Source organism: Euleptes europaea, chromosome 11, assembly GCF_029931775.1.
Source record: "Euleptes europaea isolate rEulEur1 chromosome 11, rEulEur1.hap1, whole genome shotgun sequence".
Taxonomy (NCBI): Eukaryota; Metazoa; Chordata; class Lepidosauria; order Squamata; family Sphaerodactylidae; genus Euleptes; species Euleptes europaea.
The window spans coordinates 12,267,479-12,295,209 of NC_079322.1; the positions used below are offsets into that span (position 1 = coordinate 12,267,479).

The 27,731-nt window shown below is 46.1% G+C and overlaps 1 protein-coding gene across 1 annotated transcript in view; it reads right to left on the reverse strand.

Annotated features, from left to right (window-relative positions):
• The window catches only part of ABCA13 (ATP binding cassette subfamily A member 13), a 271,361-nt gene that overhangs the window by 19,853 nt on the left and 223,777 nt on the right, over positions 1-27,731 (reverse strand). The window contains 2 exon segments of the mRNA XM_056857874.1: positions 12,112-12,246; positions 15,635-15,656. Coding sequence (XP_056713852.1) covers positions 12,112-12,246; positions 15,635-15,656 — 157 coding nt within the window.

The window sequence follows — 27,731 nt, forward strand, 5'->3', positions numbered from 1 at the left end:
TACAAAGAACAGCCGCGCTGTAGAATGGCAAAAAGCCTGTGGGCGTAGTCAGGACAGAAAGAGAGGCGTCAAACGCAGTGCGTATGAATGGTGCCTAGTGCCAACTCCTGGCAGGAGAGGAGCCAGGAGACTCAGTTTGTGTCGGGAGCCCGAGAAAAAGGGAGACCCAGTGATCTCGGAGGTGGAAACGCCTTTTTCGGAATAATCTTATGCGTTTTCACTAAAAAATTTAGCTTCATCAGCCAAGTAACGAATGTGAGTTGAGAGGAAATAATCTTCCTTTAATGTATTGTTTCATGGGCCAAATGAAAAATATGTTAGGAGGAAACAGTCTTCCTTCACTGCTTTCACAGCCTATATAACAAAAAACCGCCATTATAAGCTCTGTTCTATGAGCCAAAAATCTTTTTAGCTTTTAAGCTATTAATAATATTTACTGTTTTAAACCATAGTGAACTATTTTTGATGATTTGAAACAATTTTTAACAGTTTTATAACTATTTTTTCTAGCTGGTTATCATGAATAGTCCTTGCAAAATATAGTGACACTCTAGTAAGAAAGTACCTGGAGGTTGGCGACCCTAAGTGGAAAGTCAGTGGGAAAGATTATGTCTTCAGTTAGTTGCTCTTCCAAAAAACAGTTTCTAAATACATGCATAATAACGATTTAACTCTACATAGATCTCTGCACAGGTCTCCAAAAGTCCGGAAGGAGGGAAGAGTTCATGGAGATAAGGGCAGGTACTTTGCATCTCTCTTGATTTTAAGCTGCCTTGTATGGAACGCTCCAAAGTCTTGCTTATGTGCCACTGTAATTTGCCGGCGAGTAAGACTCATGCAGCATACAGAATGAGGCTAATACAAAACCAGGGAGGAAGCAAAGGAATGGGGTAGGGCTGTCAATTCGGTTCGGTCCGAACTGAAAATCAACCGAATTTCCCCTGATTCGGTGATTTTCAGTTCGGACGGATCCGAACTCAAACCTGGCGGGCAACCGGGGGGGCCGAATTCAGCGAGTTTGGGAGTTCGCGAATAAATTCAGCCAATTCGGCCCCCCCTTCAGGGCAGCCCGCTGAAAGGCGCGGGCTGCCCTTTAAACTGATATGCGCCTCCCAGCTGGGAGGCTCAGATCAGTTTAAAGGGCAGCCCGCCTCCCTTCAGCGGGCTCCCCTGAAGGGGGGCGGGCTGTCATTGAAAGTCATCTGCGCCTCCCGCCCGGGAGGCGCAGATGACTTTCAATGACAGCCCCCCCCTTCAGGGTAGCCCGCTGAAGGGGGGCGGGCTGTCATTGAAAGTCATCTGCGCCTCCCGCCCGGGAGGCGCAGATGACTTTCAATGACAGCCCCCCCCTTCAGGGTAGCCCGCTGAAGGGGGGCGGGCTGTCATTGAAACTCATCTGCGCCTCCCGGGCGGGAGGCGCAGATGACTTTCAATGACAGCCCCCCCCTTCAGGGTAGCCCGCTGAAGGGGGGCGGGCTGTCATTGAAACTCATCTGCGCCTCCCGGGCGGGAGGCGCAGATGACTTTCAATGACAGCCCCCCCCTTCAGGGTAGCCCGCTGAAGGGGGGCGGGCTGTCATTGAAACTCATCTGTGCCTCCCGGGCGGGAGGCGCAGATGACTTTCAATGACAGCCCCCCCCTTCAGGGTAGCCCGCTGAAGGGGGGCGGGCTGTCATTGAAACTCATCTGCGCCTCCCGGGCGGGAGGCGCAGATGACTTTCAATGACAGCCCCCCCCTTCAGGGTAGCCCCCGGGCGGGAGGCGCAGATGAGTTTCAATGACAGCCCCCCCCTTCAGGGTAGCCCGCTGAAGGGGGGCGGGCTGTCATTGAAACTCATCTGCGCCTCCCGGGCGGGAGGCGCAGATGAGTTTCAATGACAGCCCCCCCCTTCAGGGTAGGCTTGACGGGGGCTCCGAGTGTCTTCATGCAAATGATTAATGATGTGTTGCATGATTTATTGTTCAAAGGAGTGATTGTTTATTTGGATGACATTTTAATATACACCAAAACCATGGACAAGCATGTGGCTCTAGTAAAAGAAGTATTAAGTCGATTGCATGCTCACAAGTTGTATGCCAAGGTTTCCAAGTGTGACTTCCATCAGTCTTCTATAATGTTTCTGGGTTATATTGTGTCACAACAGGGACTTGCTATGGACCCAGAAAAGGTTCGAGCTGTGGTGGAGTGGGAAGTCCCCACTACTCACAAGCAATTGCAACAATTTCTCGGTTTTGCCAATTTCTAACACAATTTTATTAGTGACTTTGCGCAAGTAGCCTTGCCTCTCACCTCCCTTCTACAAATGAAAGGGAAGGGGTCTGCAGCCACACTGCCATCTGCCAGGTTACTTTGGACTCCTGAGTGTCAGCAAGCGTTTGATACATTAAAACGGTTGTTCACGTCCAAACCAGTGTTGAAACACCCTGATTGTGAAAAACCATTCATTGTTCAGGTGGATGCTTCAGAGGTTGTCATGGGGGGGGGGGCACTCTTACAAATGAGTGAGGGTGGACAATTGCAGCCGTGTGCATTTTTCTCTAAGAAATTCTCTCAGGCTGAATTACACGGGGCTATTTGGGAAAAGGAGGCAGCAGCCGTGAAACATGCCCTTACAATCTGGAGACATTTTCTGGAAGGGGTTGATGTTCCGTTTGAAGTTTGGACCGATCACAAAAATTTGGAGGCGTTAAAAGGGTCTAGAAAACTGTCGGCCAAACAGGTTTGTTGGGCACAGTTCTTTGCCAAATTTCGCTTTGTGCTGAAACATGTTCCAGGAAAAGACAATTGTCTGGCTGATGCGTTGTCCCATCTCCCCCAGTACCGCTGTCAAATCGACCACCCCGTAGATTCGTTATTCACCCCGGAACAATGGGGGGAGGTGCCAGGGTTGGCCGTGGTTACTCGTGCCCAGAGCCGGGCGGTGGAATCTGACCCTGCAAGCGGCCTCCCAGAGGCTTTCCGTGCCAGGGTGGCCAAAGCCGCATGCCAAGAAGAAGGGGGCGAAAAACTTCCTCAAGCTCTCACTCGCCGGGGGGAGTTGTGGTTTCATGGGGTGAAACTGTATGTCCTGGAAATGGTTCGAAGGGAGGTGTTGGAAATGGCTCATGGAGCAAAAACTGCAGGACATTTTGGGTTTGTCAAATCTTTGCATTTGTTGAGGCGTCAATTTTGGTGGCCGGGCATGAGAGCGGATGTGGACCTTTTCGTGCGCAGTTGTCCCACCTGCGCAACCTCTAAAAGACTTATGGGGAAGCCCTTGGAAGTCCCGTCCGTTCCCTGGGAGGTCATTGCCATGGACTTTATTATGGATCTTCCCCCCAGCCAAGGGAAGATGGTGTTGTGGGTGGTCACGGACTTATTTTCTAAGCAAGTACATTTTATCCCTTGTAAGGGCTTACTGACAGCCCAGAGGTTGGCACGCATGTTTGTTATACATGTGATGAAGCATCACTCGTTCCCATGCAAGATAATCTCTGATAGGGGCCCCCAATTCGTGGCTAAGTTCTGGAAAGTGTTTTTGAAACTCATGGGGGTGGAACAAGGTTTGTCTTCAGCACACCATCCTCAGACAGATGGACAAACGGAATGAGTGAATTCTGTGTTAGAATGTTATTTGCGCTGTTACGTAAACTATCACCAGGATGATTGGGTGGATTTGCTGCCATTTGCTGAATATGCTTTCAATAATGCTCCTCATTCGTCTACGGGGTACAGTCCCTTTCAGGTGGTGTATGGCAAGGATTTTGGACCTTTTGGGAATGTAGACCTGCTCCAGGAGGAGGGAATAAAGGGCAAAGTGGGAGATTGGGTGCAAGTGGTTCAAAACACATGGCCTTGGCTCCAGAAAAATCTGGAGCGAGCTAAACGCAAATACAAAGAACAGCCGCGCTGTAGAATGGCAAAAAGCCTGTGGGCGTAGTCAGGACAGAAAGAGAGGCGTCAAACGCAGTGCGTATGAATGGTGCCTAGTGCCAACTCCTGGCAGGAGAGGAGCCAGGAGACTCAGTTTGTGTCGGGAGCCCGAGAAAAAGGGAGACCCAGTGATCTCGGAGGTGGAAACGCCTTTTTCGGAATAATCTTATGCGTTTTCACTAAAAAATTTAGCTTCATCAGCCAAGTAACGAATGTGAGTTGAGAGGAAATAATCTTCCTTTAATGTATTGTTTCATGGGCCAAATGAAAAATATGTTAGGAGGAAACAGTCTTCCTTCACTGCTTTCACAGCCTATATAACAAAAAACCGCCATTATAAGCTCTGTTCTATGAGCCAAAAATCTTTTTAGCTTTTAAGCTATTAATAATATTTACTGTTTTAAACCATAGTGAACTATTTTTGATGATTTGAAACAATTTTTAACAGTTTTATAACTATTTTTTCTAGCTGGTTATCATGAATAGTCCTTGCAAAATATAGTGACACTCTAGTAAGAAAGTACCTGGAGGTTGGCGACCCTAAGTGGAAAGTCAGTGGGAAAGATTATGTCTTCAGTTAGTTGCTCTTCCAAAAAACAGTTTCTAAATACATGCATAATAACGATTTAACTCTACATAGATCTCTGCACAGGTCTCCAAAAGTCCGGAAGGAGGGAAGAGTTCATGGAGATAAGGGCAGGTACTTTGCATCTCTCTTGATTTTAAGCTGCCTTGTATGGAACGCTCCAAAGTCTTGCTTATGTGCCACTGTAATTTGCCGGCGAGTAAGACTCATGCAGCATACAGAATGAGGCTAATACAAAACCAGGGAGGAAGCAAAGGAATGGGGTAGGGCTGTCAATTCGGTTCGGTCCGAACTGAAAATCAACCGAATTTCCCCTGATTCGGTGATTTTCACTTTGGACGGATCCGAACTCAAACCTGGCGGGCAACCGGGGGGGCCGAATTCAGCGAGTTTGGGAGTTCGCGAATAAATTCGGCCAATTCGGCCCCCCCTTCAGGGCAGCCCGCTGAAAGGCGCGGGCTGCCCTTTAAACTGATATGTGCCTCCCAGCTGGGAGGCTCAGATCAGTTTAAAGGGCAGCCCGCCTCCCTTCAGCGGGCTCCCCTGAAGGGGGGCGGGCTGTCATTGAAACTCATCTGCGCCTCCCGGGCGGGAGGCGCAGATGACTTTCAATGACAGCCCCCCCCCTTCAGGGTAGCCCGCTGAAGGGGGGCGGGCTGTCATTGAAACTCATCTGCGCCTCCCAGGCGGGAGGCGCAGATGACTTTCAATGACAGCCCCCCCCTTCAGGGTAGCCCGCTGAAGGGGGGCGGGCTGTCATTGAAACTCATCTGCGCCTCCCGGGCGGGAGGCGCAGATGACTTTCAATGACAGCCCCCCCCTTCAGGGTAGCCCGCTGAAGGGGGGCGGGCTGTCATTGAAACTCATCTGCGCCTCCCGGGCGGGAGGCGCAGATGACTTTCAATGACAGCCCCCCCCCTTCAGGGTAGCCCGCTGAAGGGGGGCGGGCTGTCATTGAAACTCATCTGCGCCTCCCGGGCGGGAGGCGCAGATGACTTTCAATGACAGCCCCCCCCCTTCAGGGTAGCCCGCTGAAGGGGGGCGGGCTGTCATTGAAACTCATCTGCGCCTCCCGGGCGGGAGGCGCAGATGACTTTCAATGACAGCCCCCCCCTTCAGGGTAGCCCGCTGAAGGGGGGCGGGCTGTCATTGAAACTCATCTGCGCCTCCCGGGCGGGAGGCGCAGATGACTTTCAATGACAGCCCCCCCCTTCAGGGTAGCCCGCTGAAGGGGGGCGGGCTGTCATTGAAACTCATCTGCGCCTCCCGGGCGGGAGGCGCAGATGACTTTCAATGACAGCCCCCCCCTTCAGGGTAGCCCGCTGAAGGGGGGCGGGCTGTCATTGAAACTCATCTGCGCCTCCCGGGCGGGAGGCGCAGATGACTTTCAATGACAGCCCCCCCCTTCAGGGTAGCCCGCTGAAGGGGGGCGGGCTGTCATTGAAACTCATCTGCGCCTCCCGGGCGGGAGGCGCAGATGACTTTCAATGACAGCCCCCCCCTTCAGGGTAGCCCGCTGAAGGGGGGCGGGCTGTCATTGAAACTCATGTGCGCCTCCCGCCCGGGAGGCGCAGATGACTTTCAATGACAGCCCCCCCCTTCAGGGTAGCCCGCTGAAGGGGGGCGGGCTGTCATTGAAACTCATCTGCGCCTCCCGGGCGGGAGGCGCAGATGAGTTTCAATGACAGCCCCCCCCTTCAGGGTAGCCCGCTGAAGGGGGGCGGGCTGTCATTGAAACTCATCTGCGCCTCCCGGGCGGGAGGCGCAGATGAGTTTCAATGACAGCCCCCCCCTTCAGGGTAGCCCGCTGAAGGGGGGCGGGCTGTCATTGAAACTCATCTGCGCCTCCCGGGCGGGAGGCGCAGATGAGTTTCAATGACAGCCCCCCCCTTCAGGGTAGCCCGCTGAAGGGGGGCGGGCTGTCATTGAAACTCATCTGCGCCTCCCGGGCGGGAGGCGCAGATGAGTTTCAATGACAGCCCCCCCCCTTCAGGGTAGCCCGCTGAAGGGGGGCGGGCTGTCATTGAAACTCATCTGCGCCTCCCGGGCGGGAGGCGCAGATGAGTTTCAATGACAGCCCCCCCCCTTCAGGGTAGCCCGCTGAAGGGGGGCGGGCTGTCATTGAAACTCATCTGCGCCTCCCGGGAGGCGCAGATGAGTTTCAATGACAGCCGCGCCTCTCCAGCGGAGCCCGCTGAAGGGGGGCGGGCTGCCCTTTAAACTAATCTGCGCCTCCCAGCTGGGAGGCTCAGATGAGTTTAAAGGGCCCCCGCGCGCCTTCAGGGAATCCCTGAAGGCGCGCTTCGGCCGAATTTCCCCCCGAACTCCGGATCCCCCCGAATTACCGGGGATCCGAAGCGGGGGAGTTCGGACTTCGGCACGTACCGACCCCACAAGGGTCAAATTCGGCCGAATCCGAACTGTACCGAATTTTTTTTTTTTGACAGCCCTAGAATGGGGTGGAAATCAGTAAGCATATGCATTAGGTACAGGGAGGGAAGATGAGTGGAATCGTTCAGGAGGCAAAAAATGTTACAAGAGTTAAATTTCAAAGAGAAATGGTTACTGCTGTGTTCCTTTTCCTTTCCAAAAAGTTAGAAGCTTCTATTATCCAAATAATACGAAATAGAAATTCCAATAGTCCTTTAGACAGCAATTGTGATAAATCTGATAAATCCGATTCAATCACTGAACTGTGAAATAGAGGGAAGTTTTCAATCTCCCACCAACCTCACCCAGTCACTGTCTTGTAGTGATGGCTCTTTAATAACCATCAGTGGGTGGAAGCAAAATAATGACTAATCAGGACAGGAGCTAGTAGGCCTCAATAGAAGGAAAGTCCAATTTAGATGCAGCTCTGGTCACGTTCCAAAAGCCTGTACAGGACCTCCACATTAGGGTTGCTAGGTCCCTCTTTGCCACTGGCAGGAGGTTTTGGGGGCAGAGCCTGAGGAGGGTGGGGTTTGGGGAGGGGAGGGACTTCAATGCCATAGAGTCCAATGGCCAAAGCGGCCATTTTTTCCAGGTGAACTGATCTCTATCAGCTGGAGATCAGTTATAATAGCAGGAGAACTCCAGTTAGTACCTGGAGGTTGGCAATCCTACTCCACATGGACGTTAAGATACCACTTGTGCACTGTGAATGGGTAACAGGAATGCTGGTCATGTGAATCTCTTACACCAAGGATGTCAAACTCAATGGTTACGAGGGCCAGCTATGACATAAATGTTGCTTGGTTGGGCCAGGCCTTGCCAGCACAGATCAGGACTGGAGGGGGTGGCGGTCTCAGCTGGCTCACGGACCAGATAAGAGCTCTCAAGGGGCTGGATCTGGCCCCTGGGCCTTATGTTTGACACATGTTTTGGAAAAATCTGCATGCTTTCAGGATGGGATGGAGTTGTGATTCACATTTGCTCCTTAGTCTTCATATTCCATAAAAGGCCTCTTCTTAGGGTTGCCAACCTCCAGGTGGTTGGCAGCACGAGGGCTCAGATATAATAAATCACAAAAGAACATGCAAATTGCAATAAAATTACTGGCATTAACTTTATGCCACAACACGAACACCTTGGGCAAGTCACACTCTCTCAGCCCCACCTACCTCACAGGGTGTCTGTTGTGGGGATGGGAAGGGAAGGTGATTGTGAGCAGGTTTGAGTCTTCCTTAAGTGGTGGAGAAAGTCAGCATATAAAAACCAACTCTTCTTCTTCTCCTCCTCCTCCTGCATTCCTCTGAGGGTCGAAACCACCACATGGGGCACAAGCATCAGGAGTTTGTGGCAGTCCTCGGCAGGTGCTGGAGAACCTGTGGTCCTGGCTAAGGCTTAGAGTCAGTCCTATAGTCCTGTCTCTTGTTTCATCACTAGAGTTCCCAACTACCTGCAAATGGCGGGAAAATGCCTGCCGATTCGTTCTGCTGCCCGCTGACACTCAGCTGGTTGGCAGGTGGAAGCAGGCTGGCAGAAGGGAGGGGGACTGATCCACATCCCTTGTGCAATGACATCATTTCTGGTTTATGCAGAAGAGCCAGGATCACGCGGGGGGACGCTCTAGCACTCTCCTCAAAACTCAATGGAAACCAGAGTTTTTAGGCATGTGCTAGACCGTCCCAACCCCTGGTGCAATGCTGGCACTTTCGCTTAAAGCGAAAGTGATGTCCTCACGCAGTAATGCTACTACTATTTGTATTAAAGCTACTACTTTGTAGTAAAACTTACTACTATTTGTAGTACTTTGTAGTAAAGCTACTACTGTTTCTTCCCTTGATGCTTTACTATTCAGGCTGCCCACCTATATTTCACTCTCCCTTTAAAGCCTTCATAAATACAGTCCTTGAAAATGCAGTTCTCAACAGGTGTAAAGAATCCATTAAGTTTAAACAAGGGAGAAGACCTGCTTCAAAAGAAAAAGGCTGGGAGTGGGGGTGGGCAGGATTATATTTGAAGCCACATCTGTGATGGGGATGGCTCTCTCAGCAAGAGGCAAATTGAATCGGCTACCTGCTGGGTGACAGACTGTCATAAATAGATTAGCCGGCAGCTGGAGCATCTTCGGACATCAAGGGACGTGTGGACATAAGAGGATCACCTTCCCCTGGGCTAATTCATCCAGGTCAGTTTGGGCTTATGATTAAAAAAAAAGAGAGAACACTCAAGTCCTAAAGTGTGTCAGTGAGAGAGGGGGAAGGATGGGGGGAAAGTCAGTCTCGCCCATAAGCCAAAGGTGCATCACCACAATGCTCCTAAGTGGATCGATGAAAGCTATGTTCACCCACATGGTTTACTGGCATGTTATCCTTCTAAGGAGTGAACACAGGTGATAGCAAGTCCCTTTCTGCCTGTTGTGGAAAGAAGAAGAAGAGTTGGTTTTTATATGCCGATTTTCTCTACCCTTTAAGGAGAATCAAACCGGCTTACAATCACCTTCCCTTCCTCTCCCCACAACAGACCCCTTGTGAGGTAGGTGGGGCTGAGAGAGTTCAGAGAAAACTGTGACTCACCCATGGTCACCTTGTAGGCTTCACAAGTCAGAGTGGGGAAACCAACCCAGTTCACCAGATCAGAGTCTGCCCCTCATGTGGAGGAGTGGGGAATCAAACCCGGTTCACCAGATCAGAGTCCACCACAGGGGAAAATCCCTCTTTATAGTGCAACCGTTACTGTGGTATGTATATTTCAACTAGAGGAAATAAATGGTACAATCATGTACAGAGTTACTCTCATCTAAACCCATAGGTTTAGATGGAGGACTGCACCAAAAATCTCTGAATTTTCCTCTAGGGCTTGCTTAATACAAAATAGTACATTGTAGCTGGACAAGTTGGGGGGAGAACATGAATGAATTTGCAACATTATTATGGAATAGTGTTAGATTCTTAAGGGCTTACTGCTACCATTCAGAGGGAATGGATCGTTGATTCTGGTCTATTGAAAATAAAGCTTGATCACACACACGCACAAAAGACACAAGATGTTTGTCATAGCAATAAGCAAAGTTTACTCTAAACTCAAGGGTAAGGGAAATTCACTAGGAGCAAAACAAATAATCCTTACTACATTCTAAGTTTCCTATGTTTGCCAGAAAGGCTCTGGCAGGTGCTAAGCTTACTCTTGAGTAGGCATTCTTAAACGACAAGAAAGCCTCTCCATCCTAACACGCTGGCATCCAAAAGGGAACCAGAAAGCAACTGAACTACTTTCACTTCTAAACAAAGGATATCGAAAGCAGTTAAACATGCAAATTGTGGTATATGTGACCACCAGGCACGAGGTCGATGGCCACTATACTGACCACTTGGTTAGTTACAATATTAACCCTTAACTGTCTGACATGTAGCAAAGCTCGCTATCTAATAACCAACAAATAGATTTCTGATCTGAATTTAAACATCCAGAATAAGTGAAGATCATAGCTAGTCCTCTAAAATCAGCCTTGCTGTCTTTTATTTCATACTCTTTCTGGCCAGCAAATTCCTCAATCTATGTAAGAAAAAGTATCTTCCTTTATATCCTTGGTTGTTGTTGGGTTTTTAAAAAAAAAATTATAAGGATTTCTTTGGTCATTCCCTTTGGGTATAAGGAAAGAACTAGATGGACTAGAATCCAAGAACGCCTTTGTAAATCCATGTACACTGGATTGCCCAGGAATATCTTGATTTACAGCCCATTCCTGAGCCTTTCTGAAGCTGGGGACGGCATGGCCGAAGCACTGCCGCGGCACCTCCAAAGATGTCCCCCAGCCTCCGAAAGGCTTAAAAAAGCCTTTTAAAATTTAAAAAGCCAAGAATGGGTCATTTTCCTCCACTGAGAACTATTATGTATGTGCAGGTTACACACGAGACCGGCGACAGAGTTCCAACAGCAACCGCTTCATTCAGTTAACAGGGAAGAGAGAACTAACTTTACTGCAAAACACCCTGACTTATATACAGTTCCCAACCACCCAGAGCTACCCCCCCCCCACAGTCCACCGTCCAATAAAAGAAACAAAAGACGGAGCCCGGAGCAGAGCCTCAAGCTCAACACCGTTCAGCACAGCTGAGTTCAATGGTTCAGCAGTTCAATGGTTCAGCATAGTCCTTGCACCAGGTAAATACATTACAAGAACAGCGAAGCTTCTCCAGGAAAAACCCGGCACAGCAACGCTGTTCCTGGAGGGAGCATTCCAGGCCTGGAGGGGCTTTGGAAGCTGACTAATGTCAGCTCTGCCCCCAGGAACAACCCCACCAGGCCAGTGCTGCATGTCTCTTCCAGGATTTATGTCTCGGAGAGACTGCGCCACCGGGGAACGGCATGCAGCTCCGTGGCGCCCAGGAGCCGATGGGACTGCCGCAGCTACCAGCGTTAGGGCCTCTTATCACGGAATAAGAGGCACTTACGTTGGCGGCGGGGTCACGCCACCTCCTAAGCTGTTAGGCTATAGCTAAGTGTAACAATAAACATGCTGCCGAGATTGGAAATTTTATATCTAGCCTGGTGGGGCAGAACACCTCTGTTCTGGCCGCATCCCTGCCTTGTTTTAATAACTCCCATCAGTGGCTGGCTAAGAGCAGAGGCTATGCGTTTGTTCTTTAAAATAACAAACAAAAGGGCCCATTAATTATTATAATTAATAACAAAGCAGAAAACCTTAAAAGGGATGAAAAAAATCTCACTCTTTTCTCAGAGGCAATGCAGCCTTAACTCTGCCAGAACAAAGCTTCTAGGGTTTGTTTGTTTTCTCCCTGCTTGTCAGTCTTTTTAATCTTTTTTTCACACTCTTGATCTTGACCAAATTGCTGCTCTTCTCTTCGAATTAAGAATCTTGGAGTACCTTTTCGGCCCTCTCTTTTTCTCCTTTCGTCCCGGTTCTTGCCAAGTCTTGCTGTTCATAGTGGACCAGTTTGCACTGTTCACAATTTGTTTGTCCTATTTTTCTTTTCTCCACTTTTCCCTGCAATGTTCTTCCAGCTGGATTTCCTACTTCTCTTCTTATATCGAGTCTTAAATCATTTGATATATTCTGGTCACCAGCATCAAAATTTCACACAGCTGCTTCTAAAATCAGGAAATGAGCCCTATTTCCCCACACACCGTCTAAAGAGCACTGTAACGAAAGTTCGCTCTACCTACCAGCAAAAGGAGGTGGGGTTTGCCAACCAAAGCCAAGGCAGTGGAAAGCTTCCTCTTGGTCCCACCACTGTACGTCCCCACCAGCTCCCCGGCATGTGCGTCTAGATGCAGCCGGCTAACAAGGTCTCCAGCCAGCTGCAATAAAAATATCGAGGCCTTATTGAAGAGAGGAAGCCGGGAGTGCCTGAATATTATTCCCCCCCCCCCCCACGCAAATGGCCATGGCCTGGCTGCGTTAGGAAAGATGGTTCCATATCGTTCAGGCAAGGGATTAAAATTAATAGCTTTGATGACAAGAGACAAGCATTACACACAAGGGCAAAGGTTCTTTGGAAGGCCCTCTAATTGTTATTTTTTAAGTAATTTAAGGCATATTTTGCAAATCTTCATTTTTCTTTCAAATGGAAAATGTATCTTGATTACATACAACACATTGGTCATTCATGCATGGGTACTTTCACTTACGTTCGCCCCCGGTCTATCTCGGTTGTTCCTTGGAGTTATGCATGAGTTCTCCCTGCATTAGAGGTGACCTCGCTGCCCGCCCTGGCAAATCCTTGGACTTCTCATTCCTCTGTTAACCCAATTCTTCCACCTCCCCTGAGCTCAGCCTGGGTGAAATCCCCATGCATAAGGCAAAGTGCGGGGCATGCAAGCTTGGTTTCTCTCATAGCCAATTACAAAGCAGTGTGTAAAGGGGTGGGGATTCAAATACTTCCTGCTTCCTGGAGTTCTTTCTGGGCAGAAGAATGGACTTTTAAAAAGAGGCTTGGGTTCTCCCCCCTCCCCCAGTTCCTTTTAGGGTGCTCCGTTTTGTTTTTGTCTTTTAAAATACATTTTGGCTGGGCACATGGATTTCCTTGGGGGGGGAACGACTTTTCTCTCAAAGAAAGAACTACAGCCAATCTCAAAGCGGCATTTCTTGTTTTGAGTTTGGAGACTGCTAGTGCAGAGACTCCCAACAGGAAAGTGTGGGTCCAGTGAGCAACGAACCTCAGGTAAAACTCCCATGCATAAATGACCACTGAAGAATCCCAAAAATTTAGATTAAGGCTGCAGTCCTGAAAGGGGGGGGGCTGAGGCTCCTTAGGAGCTTGCATGACCCTTTGCCAGCATAGGTGCAACTTTATCACAGAATTAAGGGGCATGTGTGCTGGCATGGGGGAAAACATGCCGGCACTAGGAAACCACGCAGCTGTGCAGGGCTCTACTACCGGCGCTGTATGCCGGCAGTGAAATCCCAGAAGCAGGAGCCCATGCCAGCATGGGGGGGCATTCCCAGGGCATATTCGGGGGCAGAGCTGCCTTTAGGCAGCTTCCTAACCCCTTTGGACCTGGGAACACCCCCTCGAGCTGTGGCGTTGGCACTCCATCTTTTTGGGTGGTGTAGCCTCGCTGTTTGCATTTGCCCTTATTTACTTTTTACAGTGCTTTTATTTTATTTTCAGCGGCTGGGAAGCCTCTATGGAGGCAGCATGGCAGCACCGCTCCCGGCTGCCATGGATCTTCACCCTCCCCCCCCCAGGGAAGGGCTGTAATAAAGATAAAGTTTATTGCATTGTTTTGACTGATCATGGTCATGAGAGCCAGTGTGATGTCGCAGTTAGTGCTGGACTAGATCTGGGAGATCCACGATATAATCCCCACTCTCCCATGGAATCTTGCTGGGTAACCTTGGGCCAGTCACACGCTCTCAGACTCACCTACCTCATGGGATTGTAATGAGGATAAAATAGAGGTGAGGAGAACAATGTCAGCCACTTTGGGTATCCATTGGGGAGAAAGGTGGGGTATAAATGAAACAAACCAACAAATGATCCATTTCTGCCCAAGAATATCATTCTACATGCACAGAGAGTCTATTGAGTCTTTCAATTTCCCTTTCCCCTTCCCTAGCACATTCACTGGTATTCAGTTCAACTGGTCCCACAACAACACACCCAGCTATTACTATATTTACATTTTGCAGAGGTATTGTTGTTGTTGTTATTGTTGTTGTTATTGTTATTATTTGACTTGTATGCCACCTTTTCCTGACTTCCAGTTAGGCTCAGAGTGGCTTACAACATTCCAGCACAGTTAAAAAACCCTGACAATTTACAATTTAAAACCACAGTATCTCTTTTAAATTTTCCAGGGCAACCTAAAACCATATCACAATAAACAATAGATGATACTGGGAACCCATTCAGAGGGAAGGAATAAGGGGGAAACAATAGGGTCCAGGTCTCACTTGACAGAGTGTTCCACCAGACTGGGGCCAGAGTTGAAAAGGCTCTGGCTCTGGTTGAGAGACATCCTGATGCTTTTTGGGCCAGGGACCACTAGTAGGTTGTTCCCAGCTGAGTGTAATGCTCTTTGGGGAGGCAGTCCCACAAGTATGATGATTCCAGACTGTTTTGGGCTTTAAAGGTCAGTACCAGAACCTTGAACCTAATCCGGTACTCAATCTGGAGCCCGTGCAGCTAGTGGAGTACCAGTTGTACATGTACCCTCCATGGGGTCCCTGTTAAGGACCCACACCACTGCATTCTGGAATAGATAAAGTTTCCAGAGCAGGCTCAAGGGAAGCCCTGCATAGAGCAAGTTATAGTAGTCTAACCTGGAGGTTATGCCAAATAGTACAATTTTATGTCCTAGCTAAGTTATAAATTATGCATTTTATGTTGTTCAGTTATATAGCCCTGCTCTTCTGGAGGCCCTAGGTAAGGAGGCAATTCAAGCACAAGGAAAATAAATAGTATAACAGTGACCCAGAAAAGAGATGGGCCTAGATCTGGCAAAGGGAGCTTTGAATCTTGAGAGGTTATACCCCCAAAATCTTGGTGGTCTCTAAGGTGCTGTTGGACTCAAAACTAGCTGTAGATACTCCTCTGTGATTCATAGTAATGGTTAGGTATGTAGGGAAAACAAGGGCTTGTTTTCCTTTCAATAACATACAACATCCATAAATAAAATCTTGCTGGAAACCAAAATGGTAATTCAAAAACAAATTGCTGGGGGAGCCTAAGGGCAAGCTGATTTCTAGTGCAGAAACATTTTCCATTTCAGTGCAGGTTACTCCTATTGGTATGCAGTTGGGGGTTAGTATTCAGACACTTCTAGGTTCCATGATGTACCATATTTTATAACATACTGAAGCACATCTCCAGATCTTTAAATACATTGAAAGTAAGGAGTTCAATGAATCAATCACATTTATTCATGTTGTGATCACAGACCTTAACAATCCAACTACACCCCCCCCAAAAAATTCAACCCACAGCTGTATTGATCCAATATCACAATAGCATCTACTAATACACATTGAGATAAAATAATAAAGATTCCCCCCCCCACAATTAAAATAATTTACAAGGATATTGTGGACCATATCAAGCCATTATATTACCTGTATCAGGCCTATTAAAGCTTTTCCTTAGTTTAAATGCTATAATGAAAAAAGAGGCCACTCTCTATGTGTAATAGGTAAATTTACATCAGCCAGCAAGAATCTTACGCACGCTTCTTCTGAGACCAACACCTGTGGCATGCACTGGATCAATCTAGGTCATATTGTGGTGTACAGGGCACAGTGGAAAAGAACATGTGGCAGGTCTTCTATCTGGTCAGCAGAACAGGGGCAAAACCATTGACCATATGGAATACTACCATATCTATCTTGAATAACTTCTGATGGAAACACTTGTAACTGTAAAGGCTCTCCTCTTTTCAGGTTTTACCAACTAGTAAGGAGTTTATGTTAGTCGATGAGCCAGCACTAGTGAAATTAGAGTGGTCACATTATCACTGACATCTAATCAGGGTTGCCAATCTCCAGGTGGTGTGGGCACACACAAATTAGCAAGCTGTAAGTTAGTTAGCAAACAAACAGCTTCAAACTGCAAAACAATACAAGTTTGTATTAAACAACAAATAATCATGCATCATACATATGGTACAACAAACATGGACAATGTCCAGCCAAGTAAATTCTATATACAATTGAAGCCACCGCAGGGAATATTTACAGTTCTGGGCTTGAGAGCATCTTTTCTCTTCAAGAGGTAAGGTAATAAGTCAATGCTACAGAAGTCCGGTTCCCTTTCTGTTTCGGCTTATGTCAGCCTTCCTCAGGGGCTCACTAAATATAAGGCAAAAATAAACATGCAGTACAGAACATCATAAACAAAGAATCAACAATATCATATATACAATCATATACTCACACGCTAGCTTATGCATTGGCAAATTTCAAACGCTAACGCCCCATTTTTTAAGGGCTTTAGTCACATGACAATGCAATTCACTACAGCTGTTACATGGTTAAGGTTACAGATTCATCATTTTATTTACAGAGTCACAAAATCATAATAACATATTACAAGTAGCATGCCAGGTCTAGTGCAGTATTTAATCCTTTTGGGTACACAGTGTCAAAATAGTGTATGTATTTAGATTCTTGACATTGTAAAATCAGATCAATATTTGCTTTCTCATATTTATGTGTGCTTGTATAACGCCACAGCACAAAAAATGACAGTTCTTCATCAGAATGATTTCTCTCAAGAAAATGAGGAGTTAAAGCAGCCTCCAAAACCTTATTCCTTAACCTGGACCTATGTTCGCTGATGCAATATTTAATAGGTCTGGAAGTTTTGCCAATGTACCAAAATTGGCAGGCACACATTATACAGTAAATAAGGTTACATGGTGGCTGGAGATGTCCCGCTCTTACAACTGATCTCCAGGTGACAGAGATCAGTTTGCATGGAGAAAATGGCGGCTTTGGAAGATGAATTCTATGGCATTATACCCCACTGAAGTCCCTCCCCTCTCCAAACCCCACCCTCCTCAGGTTCCACCCCCAAAATCTCCAGGTATTTTCCAACCTGGAGCTGGCAACCCTATATCTAATGCATTTTTTTTTATTATTTTGGGTCCCTGGCAGAAGGATGATTCATAGGCAGCCCATAGAGGCAGCAAGGTGGGAAAGTGGGAGGCACATGTTCCCACGGCTTATCTTAGAGATATTTCGAAGCTGAAATGAAACAGCAAATTGCAGGCGTCATTTCAGCTCAGGAATACCCAAATGCACACTGCTAGCTTAGCAAGCTGGTAAGCGGGGATGTAGGCAATGGAGCAACCCCTCCTCTGCAAGAGAGCTGGACCTGGGAGCCAAGCAGATCCCAGGAATGCTGACTTTCATGCAGACAAAGGCCAATCCTGGCCCAGAAGATGTTACAGCCCTGACAGGTCAGTGAAAACCAAAGGCTGCATGCGCATGACAGCCCAAGACAATTTTTCAGTTGGCTGCTCCAACTGGCACAGCAACTTTTAAAAGGTTTACTGTCTGAGCCCTGACAAATCATGACAGCAGGGAAACTATGGTATCAAAAAAACGAATCGCACCTCCCGTTCCATCCATAAATTGCAGGCATCTGGCTGTATAGGGGGAAAGAGAAGGGGTTTAACCATTCAGTCCCCACTAAGTGTCAGTCCCTGCCTTGGTACTAGCTCTTCCGTGCAAAGCAACCCAAGGCTGCACAAGCCAGTGATTTGAACCTTATAAACAGTACAAGTTCTCTTCCGGGGGTCTGTTTTAGCGCTCAGCCTATGCATGGGGTAGTGTTTCCAACTGTCTGGTGGTGGCGGGCAATTGCCCACCAACTCACCGGGCTGCTCACTGCTCCTCAGCTGGCTGGCGGACGAAAGTAGGCCAGCTGAGGGAGGGGACGGGGATACACGCGGCACGATGCCATCACTTCCGCATTTACCCTAGAAGTGGTGGCAATGTTGCTCTAGCACTCTCCCCCCAAAACTCTATGGTTCTCAATTACCCCCAAAAATTCTATGGTTGGGTCTTCCTCTTTTCCTTCTGTCTTCAAGTTTTCTAGCATTATTGTCTTTTCCAGTGAGTCCTGTCTTCTCCTGATATGACCAAAGTGCAATAGCCTCAGTTTGGTCATTTTCGCTTCTAGGCTTCATTTGATCTAGAAAACAACGATGTGTCTTTTTTGTGGTCCACGGTATCCATAAAACTCTCCTCCAACACCACATTTCTAAGCTTTCTTGCCGTCAGCTTTCTTCATTGTCCAATTTTTACACCCATGCATTGTAATAGGGAATACTATGGTATGAATTATCTTGAACTTGTTCACCTGCAACACATCCTTCCACTTAAGGATCTTTTCTAGTTGCTTCAAGGCCGCCCTTCCCTGTTTCAACCTCCTTCTGATTTCTTGGTTACAATTTGCACCATACTGGTTCTCAATCTCTTTTGTAACCTGATGATTTGAAAAACTCTTTGGATAGTAATGGTAATGTTTTTTTTTTTTTTAAGCCTCTAACGGAGAAGACATTTTGTGTCTTCCAGCCCTTTCCAGGCAGTTACTCTTGGGGAGTGTGAGATGTGCCTTACTTTTACGTTGGGCACTTAACTCTTCCTGTTGACAGCTCTATTAGCAAAAGCTCTGAACCTTGAGGAGTTATAACTTTAATAAATTAAATCTACTCATGGAATCAACTCAAATTTTAAGTCACCTGCTTATCTGACAAATTTGTAGAAAAGGAACATCACCGAAAATGAACACCATCCATTGCTGTCTTCTTGGAATCCAAGCAGTTTTTGCTCCATACTGAGGCCAGTATCCTGTTTCGCTGACAATGACAAGCACTCAGGATGGGTCCACGCAATCCACAATTCATGTGAAGCTTGAAATTATCGATTACTCGATTACCTGGCAACTTGAAATTGCCACCTAACTCATCAATGAATGAGTCATTGTGCACCATTACCGTTGGCTGCCTTAGGGGAAAAATGGGAGCCAAATGGAGAGGTACAAAAGGATAATAGTTTATAGTGACTCACCATATGAAAAAGAGTTGATTCTGCCACTTAAGGCAGAATCAAACCAATTTTCCTTCCCTTCCCCTCCCAACAACAGACACCCTGGGAGGTAGGTGAGGCTGAGAGAGTTCTTAATAGAACTGTGACTACACCAAGGTCACCCAGCTGGCTTTGTGTGTAGGAGTGGGGAAACCAACCTGGTTCACCAGATTAGCGTCTACCGCTCATGTGGAGGAGGGGGTTCTCCAGATTAGAGTCCACTGCTCCAAACCCCACCCTCCTCAGGCTCCGCCCCAAAAACCTCCCACCGGCGGCGAAGAGGGACCTGGCAATCCTACTTCAGGGGCCGGACAGCCTCCTGTCCGTCACACAGGGAGGCTGGAGGGATTGTTTTGAACCTAAAACAGTCCTGAGATCCTTAAAACACCAGCCTTTATTTCTGAGATTCTTTTGGGACACATTTCCTGGTATCGTGCAAAATCCTGGATACCATTTGGACATCTAAATATATCCGGAAAATACCGATAAGATGTTTTTCAGATATATATTTGGACCCAAAATATCTACAAGCACATCACTAGTTGGGAACATTTCTATTTTTCACTCAATCTGGTTTGCTGTGAAATCTAGGAGAATGAACACATGAATACATGAAGCTGCCTTATACTGAATCTGGCCTTTCGGTCCATCATCGTCTGTATTGTTAACTCAGACTAGCAGCAGCTCTATAAGGTCTCAGGTAACAGCCTTTCACATCACCTACTACTTGATCACTTTAACAGGAGATGGTGGGAATTGAACATGGGAACTTCTGCATACCAAGAAGAAGCTCTGCCACTGAGCCACAGACCTTCCCTAATGGGAGGCTGTTTCACTGGGTTTCTGAACACTGATTTGTCCTGGCCATTGCATTCACGTGTCCCAAACTATATTGATAAAATTTAAAGTTTAGAGACTTTTTTTATTTTACAGTGTTGCAGAATTGGGAATTTACAGACTTGCCCAAAGATCACATGACCTTAGTTATAGAACAAGGCTTAGAGATTTTGTTTTTCCTCATATTACAGTTGATTTAAGCCATTCCTCATTCTGATGATCTTTATGGGTAGACCCACAAATATGAGACAAACCAGGAAGTTGTCAATCACACTCTATGATGAAGGAAGGGAATACTCAAGTACAAGACCTTTTTTCAGACATTATGTTTGGGACTATCCAACCATGTGTACTGGGAACATGCACTACCCATGATCCTCCTGATATAGGTAGTCACCATTTTGTCCACATGTGTCTTAAGCATGGTGTCCATTTCGAGAAAAAATGTCTGGAGGATCATAGGTAGCATTAGGGTTGCCAGGTCCCTCTTCACTACTGGTGGGAGGTTTTTGGGGTGGAGCCTGAGGAAGGCGAGGTTTGGGGAGGGGAGGGACTTCAATTCCATAGAGTCCAATTGCCAAAGTGGCCATTTTCTCCTGGTGAACTGGTCTCTATCAGCTGGAGATCAGTTGTAATAGCAGGAGATCTCCGGCTAGTACCTGGAGGTTGACAACCCTAGGTACCATGCCGTTGCAGAATGCATGGTTGGATACCCCTATACATAACATCTGAAAAAGGTGAGTAACACACTGCATTCATGTCTGTTATTGGCCAAAACTCTCTGGTGTAGTAATTAAGATATAAAAGTTACAGCGCATTCCTGAGCCCAAAGGGTGAAAGCCCTTAGGAGGCCAGGAAGGCACTGCGTTGGTGTTCGGGGCCCCCATGCTGGCATCCAAGCAGCTTATGCCGGCGTTAGAGGCCCAAACACCGGCAGGAAGGCCGGGATGCCATTCACAGGGCACTGCCACGGCAGCACTGCCCCGGGATGCCAACGGGGCCTTCCGCCAGCATTCCAATGCTATCAAAGCCTGCGCCGGTGTCCTGGGAGGCGTTCCAGCAACCTGGGAGGTATTCCCAGGGTGTTACAGTGCTGGGCTGGGGGAGGAGCTACCTTTAGGCAGCCTTCTAAGCCCTTTCATGCCAGGAACGCCCCTTTTTTATTTTTGCAAGATACGCCACCTTTTGCGAGATACACCACCTATGAAGGATTGCACAGTTTTTTTATGCCGCTGGGAGGTTTCGGCAGGGCCAAAACCTCCTTTGGAGGAAGCGCAGCCATGTTGCCTCCAATGACCAGCGCAGGCATTCCTCTCAGGAATGCACTGTTAGTTATGCAAACTCAAGGAAGAAGCGTTTAAGTGTAACACTTCAAAGCTAGAAAATGCAGGCTTTCGCTAAATTGGCATTCTGTTGTGCCATTTAATCTGGCCTCATAGCAGGAGATGTTAAAGAAAACCAACAGCTCTACAGAATCATCCAGTGCATTTTCCATCCTCGTTTTGTAAACTTTCATTTTCTCTCCCGTATCAGATGTCTTAGGGAAGAGACGGAATGGTCTCACTGACTATTACCATTAAGATGAGCTGGTGTCTGCATTTTATGGCTTGGGAAGATGTAATTTTGGATAGTGCTGTGCCAAAATTTTAAACTTTTGCTGCAGGAGGGGGTCGGGGGTGCAAGGAAGAAATGATCTTTGAACCTCTCCTCCTCCACTCACTATCAACTAGGAATATGTAAAATAAATAAATAAATAAACCAACAAATTTCAGTCAGTTTATAGAATCTCTTTCAGCTTCCCTCAAAAGTCTATGTGCTTTTTTGGTGGCAAAACTATATATTTCCTTTGCATTTCACATAGGTACAGATCTCAGAAGAAAAGTACTTGTTTTTGCATGGCATGTCCAGTAAAAGGATTTCAGGGACAGGAAAGGCTGAAGAGAGGAGTTGTCTGTCAGAGTTAGGGTTGCCAGCTCCAGGTTGGGAAATACCTGGAGATTTTTAGGGCACAGCCTGAGGAGGGCAGGGTTTGGGGAGGGGAGGCACTTCAATGCCATAGAGTCCAATTGCCAAAGTGGACAGTTTTCTCCAGGTGAACTGATCTCTTATTGGCTGGAGATCAGTTGTAATAGCAGGTGATCTCCAGCTAGTACCTGGAGGTTGGCAACCATAGTCAGAGTACAGTCTATGGTTGCCAGGTCCCTCTTCACCACCGTTGGGAGGTTTTTGGGGCAGAGCCTGAGGAGGGCAGGGTTTGGAGAGGGGAGTGACGTCAAGTGCCATAGAGTCCAATTGCCAAAACGGCCATTTTCTCCAGGTGAACTAATCTCTGTCGGCTGGAGATCAGTTGTAATAGCAAGAGGTTGGCAACCCTAGTACAGTCACATGATCCCGTGCAGTGGGGAAAAGCTTCATATCTTTAGTTAAATTCTGGAGCCAACCTAAGTATGCACAGAGTATCTATCTGCCCCTGTAACTAACTTCCATTCCCTTAAAAATCCCTCCAATATTTTGCCCTCAATCTGAACCCCCTAATTAGCTTTAAATTTTGCTTTAGGTAAAATTTCGGTGGCTACTTTAGCCGAAGAAGCTCAATCAGGACTCTGTCATCTTCTGGGAGAAGCGCACCATCCTCTGCTGTGCTTGACAGCAGTGAAAAGGTTAACAAACATTTTAGAGATCTAGAGGAGCTTATTTGCTGCCTAATTAAACTCCTGTTTCCAATTATGTTTAGGACCCAAAAAGGAGTCAAAGTCAAATGCATGATTTATGCATATTTATCTGTGGCTTCCTGATGAAATGCGCCATTAGGTAACTGAAGACTTGCTAGAAATTTTTTTGCCTTCCATATCTATATTCAGTCACTGCAGGATGAGGGGCCATTATTGTTTGAAGATATAATGCTGTTTTGAAAGGTAGAAAAACAAAAACTAACCACAAAAGGGGACTATAGTGACAGGCAATTATAGCAGATTATTTTAAACAGAATAGCAATTATATTGTCGAAGGCTTTCACGGTCAGAGTTCATTGGTTCTTGTAGGTTATCCGGGCTGTGTAACCGTGGTCTTGGAATTTTCTTTCCTGACGTTTCGCCAGCAACTGTGGCAGGCATCTTCAGAGTAGTAACACTGAAGGACAGTGTCTCTCAGTGTCAAGGGTGTAGAAAGAGTAATATATAGTCAGAAAGGGGTTGGGTTTGAGCTGAGTATTGTCCTGCAAAAGTATTGTCCTGTAAGTATCAAGATAATGTGCTAATGAGGATATGGTATGTTAATATGGAACCATTGTATCCTGAAGTGATCTGTTAATGTGTGTAATCCAAAACTAATCTGTATGGCTATTGTTGAATGTTGTCTTTGTCTGGAGGTTTTTCAGGGCAGGAAGCCAAGCCTTATTCATTCTTAAACTCTCCTCTTTTCTGTTAAAGTTGTGCTGATGTTTGTGAATTTCAATGGCTTCTCTGTGCAATCTGACAAAATAGTTGGTAGAACTGTCCAGTCTTTCAGTGTCTTGGAATAAGACCTTGTGTCCTGTTTGTGTCAGTCCATGTTCAGCCACTGCTGATTTCTCAGGTTGGCCAAGTCTGCAGTATCTTTCATGTTCTTTTATCCTTGTTTGTATGCTGCGTTTTGTGGTCCCGATGTAAACTTCTCCACAGCTGCAAGGTATACGATATACTCCTGCAGAGGTGAGGGGGTCTCTTTTGTCTTTTGCTGATCGTAGCATTTGTTGTATTTTCTTGGTGGGTTTAAACACTGTTTGTAGGTTATGTTTTTTCAAAAGTTTCTCCATCCTATCAGTGACTCCTTTAATAAATGGCAAGAATACCTTTCCTATGGGAGACTGTTTTTCTTGAGTTTTCTGATTTTTGTTTGGTTCAATGGCCCTTCTGATTTCATTCTTGGAGTAGCCGTTTGCTAGCAGTGCGTGATTTAGATGGTTAGTTTCTTCCTTGAGAAACTGTGGTTCACAGATCCGTCTTGCACGGTCCATTAATGTTTTGATTATTCCTCTTTTCTGTCGGGGGTGGTGGCTGGAGTTTTTGTGTAAGTAGCGATCTGTGTGAGTTGGTTTCCGGTAGACCTTGTGACCTAACTGAAGGTTTGATTTACGGATGACAAGGGTATCAAGAAATGGGAGTTTACCCTCAATTTCCTTTTCCATGGTAAACTGAATGTTTGGATGGATATTATTAAGATGATTTAGAAAGTCCATTAATTTTTCTTCACCATGGCTCCAAATGGTAAATGTATCATCTACGAACCTGAACCAGACTGTAGGTTTGTAAGGTGCTGATTCTAATGCTGTCTTTTCAAAATATTCCATGTAAAAGTTTGCTATTACTGGACTGAGTGGACTTCCCATAGCTACTCCATCAATCTGTTCATAAAATTCTTGATCCCATAGGAAATAACTTGTTGTCAAACAATGGTGAAATAAGGCTGTTATATCTTCTGGAAAAATCTGGTTAATCAATGAGATTGTGTCTTTAACTGGAACCTTGGTAAAGAGGGATACAACATCAAAACTGATTAATATATCCTTTGGATTGAGTCTTAACGGACTGATTTTGTTGATGAAGTGAGTTGAATCTTTGATGTAAGAAGTGGTTTTTCCAATGTGGTCCTGTAGGAGGGTGGTCAAATATTTAGCTAATTCATATGTTGGGGAACCAATGGCACTCACGATGGGTCGGAGTGGAACGGAATCCTTATGAATTTTAGGTAGTCCATATAATCGTGGTGGTTGTGCTTCAGTCTTGCATAGTTTTCTGTGTGTGTCGGGATGAAGAGTGGAATTCTTGATCAGAATGCTAGTTTTCCTGGTAATTTTGCAAGTTGGATCTCGTTGGAGTTTTTGTGTAAGTAGCGATCTGTGTGAGTTGGTTTCCGGTAGACCTTGTGACCTAACTGAAGGTTTGATTTACGGATGACAAGGGTATCAAGAAATGGGAGTTTACCCTCAATTTCCTTTTCCATGGTAAACTGAATGTTTGGATGGATATTATTAAGATGATTTAGAAAGTCCATTAATTTTTCTTCACCATGGCTCCAAATGGTAAATGTATCATCTACGAACCTGAACCAGACTGTAGGTTTGTAAGGTGCTGATTCTAATGCTGTCTTTTCAAAATATTCCATGTAAAAGTTTGCTATTACTGTGCCACAGTGATCATGAAAACAGAAGAATACAAAAAGAAGATTGAGGAACTTTCTGGAACTTCTGGACCCTGCCACATACAAAAAACTAAAACGAGATCCAACTTGCAAAATTACCAGGAAAACTAGCATTCTGATCAAGAATTCCACTCTTCATCCCGACACACACAGAAAACTATGCAAGACTGAAGCACAACCACCACGATTATATGGACTACCTAAAATTCATAAGGATTCCGTTCCACTCCGACCCATCGTGAGTGCCATTGGTTCCCCAACATATGAATTAGCTAAATATTTGACCACCCTCCTACAGGACCACATTGGAAAAACCACTTCTTACATCAAAGATTCAACTCACTTCATCAACAAAATCAGTCCGTTAAGACTCAATCCAAAGGATATATTAATCAGTTTTGATGTTGTATCCCTCTTTACCAAGGTTCCAGTTAAAGACACAATCTCATTGATTAACCAGATTTTTCCAGAAGATATAACAGCCTTATTTCACCATTGTTTGACAACAAGTTATTTCCTATGGGATCAAGAATTTTATGAACAGATTGATGGAGTAGCTATGGGAAGTCCACTCAGTCCAGTAATAGCAAACTTTTACATGGAATATTTTGAAAAGACAGCATTAGAATCAGCACCTTACAAACCTACAGTCTGGTTCAGGTTCGTAGATGATACATTTACCATTTGGAGCCATGGTGAAGAAAAATTAATGGACTTTCTAAATCATCTTAATAATATCCATCCAAACATTCAGTTTACCATGGAAAAGGAAATTGAGGGTAAACTCCCATTTCTTGATACCCTTGTCATCCGTAAATCAAACCTTCAGTTAGGTCACAAGGTCTACCGGAAACCAACTCACACAGATCGCTACTTACACAAAAACTCCAACCACCACCCCCGACAGAAAAGAGGAATAATCAAAACATTAATGGACCGTGCAAGACGGATCTGTGAACCACAGTTTCTCAAGGAAGAAACTAACCATCTAAATCACGCACTGCTAGCAAACGGCTACTCCAAGAATGAAATCAGAAGGGCCATTGAACCAAACAAAAATCAGAAAACTCAAGAAAAACAGTCTCCCATAGGAAAGGTATTCTTGCCATTTATTAAAGGAGTCACTGATAGGATGGAGAAACTTTTGAAAAAACATAACCTACAAACAGTGTTTAAACCCACCAAGAAAATACAACAAATGCTACGATCAGCAAAAGACAAAAGAGACCCCCTCACCTCTGCAGGAGTATATCGTATACCTTGCAGCTGTGGAGAAGTTTACATCGGGACCACAAAACGCAGCATACAAACAAGGATAAAAGAACATGAAAGATACTGCAGACTTGGCCAACCTGAGAAATCAGCAGTGGCTGAACATGGACTGACACAAACAGGACACAGGGTCTTATTCCAAGACACTGAAAGACTGGACAGTTCTACCAACTATTTTGTCAGATTGCACAGAGAAGCCATTGAAATTCACAAACATCAGCACAACTTTAACAGAAAAGAGGAGAGTTTAAGAATGAATAAGGCTTGGCTTCCTGCCCTGAAAAACCTCCAGACAAAGACAACATTCAACAATAGCCATACAGATTAGTTTTGGATTACACACATTAACAGATCACTTCAGGATACAATGGTTCCATATTAACATACCATATCCTCATTAGCACATTATCTTGATACTTACAGGACAATACTTTTGCAGGACAATACTCAGCTCAAACCCAACCCCTTTCTGACTATATATTACTCTTTCTACACCCTTGACACTGAGAGACACTGTCCTTCAGTGTTACTACTCTGAAGATGCCTGCCACAGTTGCTGGCGAAACGTCAGGAAAGAAAATTCCAAGACCACGGTTACACAGCCCGGATAACCTACAAGAACCAAAGAATAGCAATTGTCTCCTAAAACCATTCAGATTTGATCTGCAGTTCTACACCAGGTCCCTCTTCGCCACCAGCAGGAGGTTTTTGGGGCGGAGCCTGCGGAGGGCAGGGTTTGGGGGGGGGAGGGACTTTAATGCCATAGACTTCAATTTCCAAAATGGCCATTTTCTCCAGGGGAACTGATCTCTATTGGCTGGAGATCAGTTGTAATAGCAGGAGATCTCCAGCTAGTACCTGGTGGTTGGCAACCCTACCTGCTGAGGTCCCTCCCCTCCCCAAAGCATGCAGAGGAGAAGAAGGCTGCTGAATGGGAGAAGGCCATTCACCTTCAATCTGGACTTTCCTGTCTTTTCAGAACCCCCAAATACGATGGCTTGACAGAACATGGTTTGACTGTGTCTGGCAATCATAGCTGTCAACCAAACATTACCCAAAACACAAGGTAACAACTCTGAACAACAAGAAGGGGAGAAAATGAATACTGGGTTCCCACCATCATTATCAACTGGTGTTCCTTCTATGGTGACAATTAGGGTTGCCACCCTACAGGTGGGGCCTGGAAACCTCTCAGAATTACCACTGATCTCCAGACAATAGAGGTCAAATCGCCTGGAGAAAATGGCAGCTTTGGAGGGTGGACTCTATGGTATTATACCCTGCTGAGGTCTTTCCCCAAATTGTACCCTTCCCAGTCTCCAACCCCAAAATCTGCAGAAATTTCTCAACATGGACTTGGCAACTCTAGTGACAATTATCTTGTTAAAACCATTTCTGAATGCAACTCTGTTCTGTTCTTTGAGGCCTGAAAGGGGAGGTCAGTGAAGCAGCTGTTCTAGTGCCT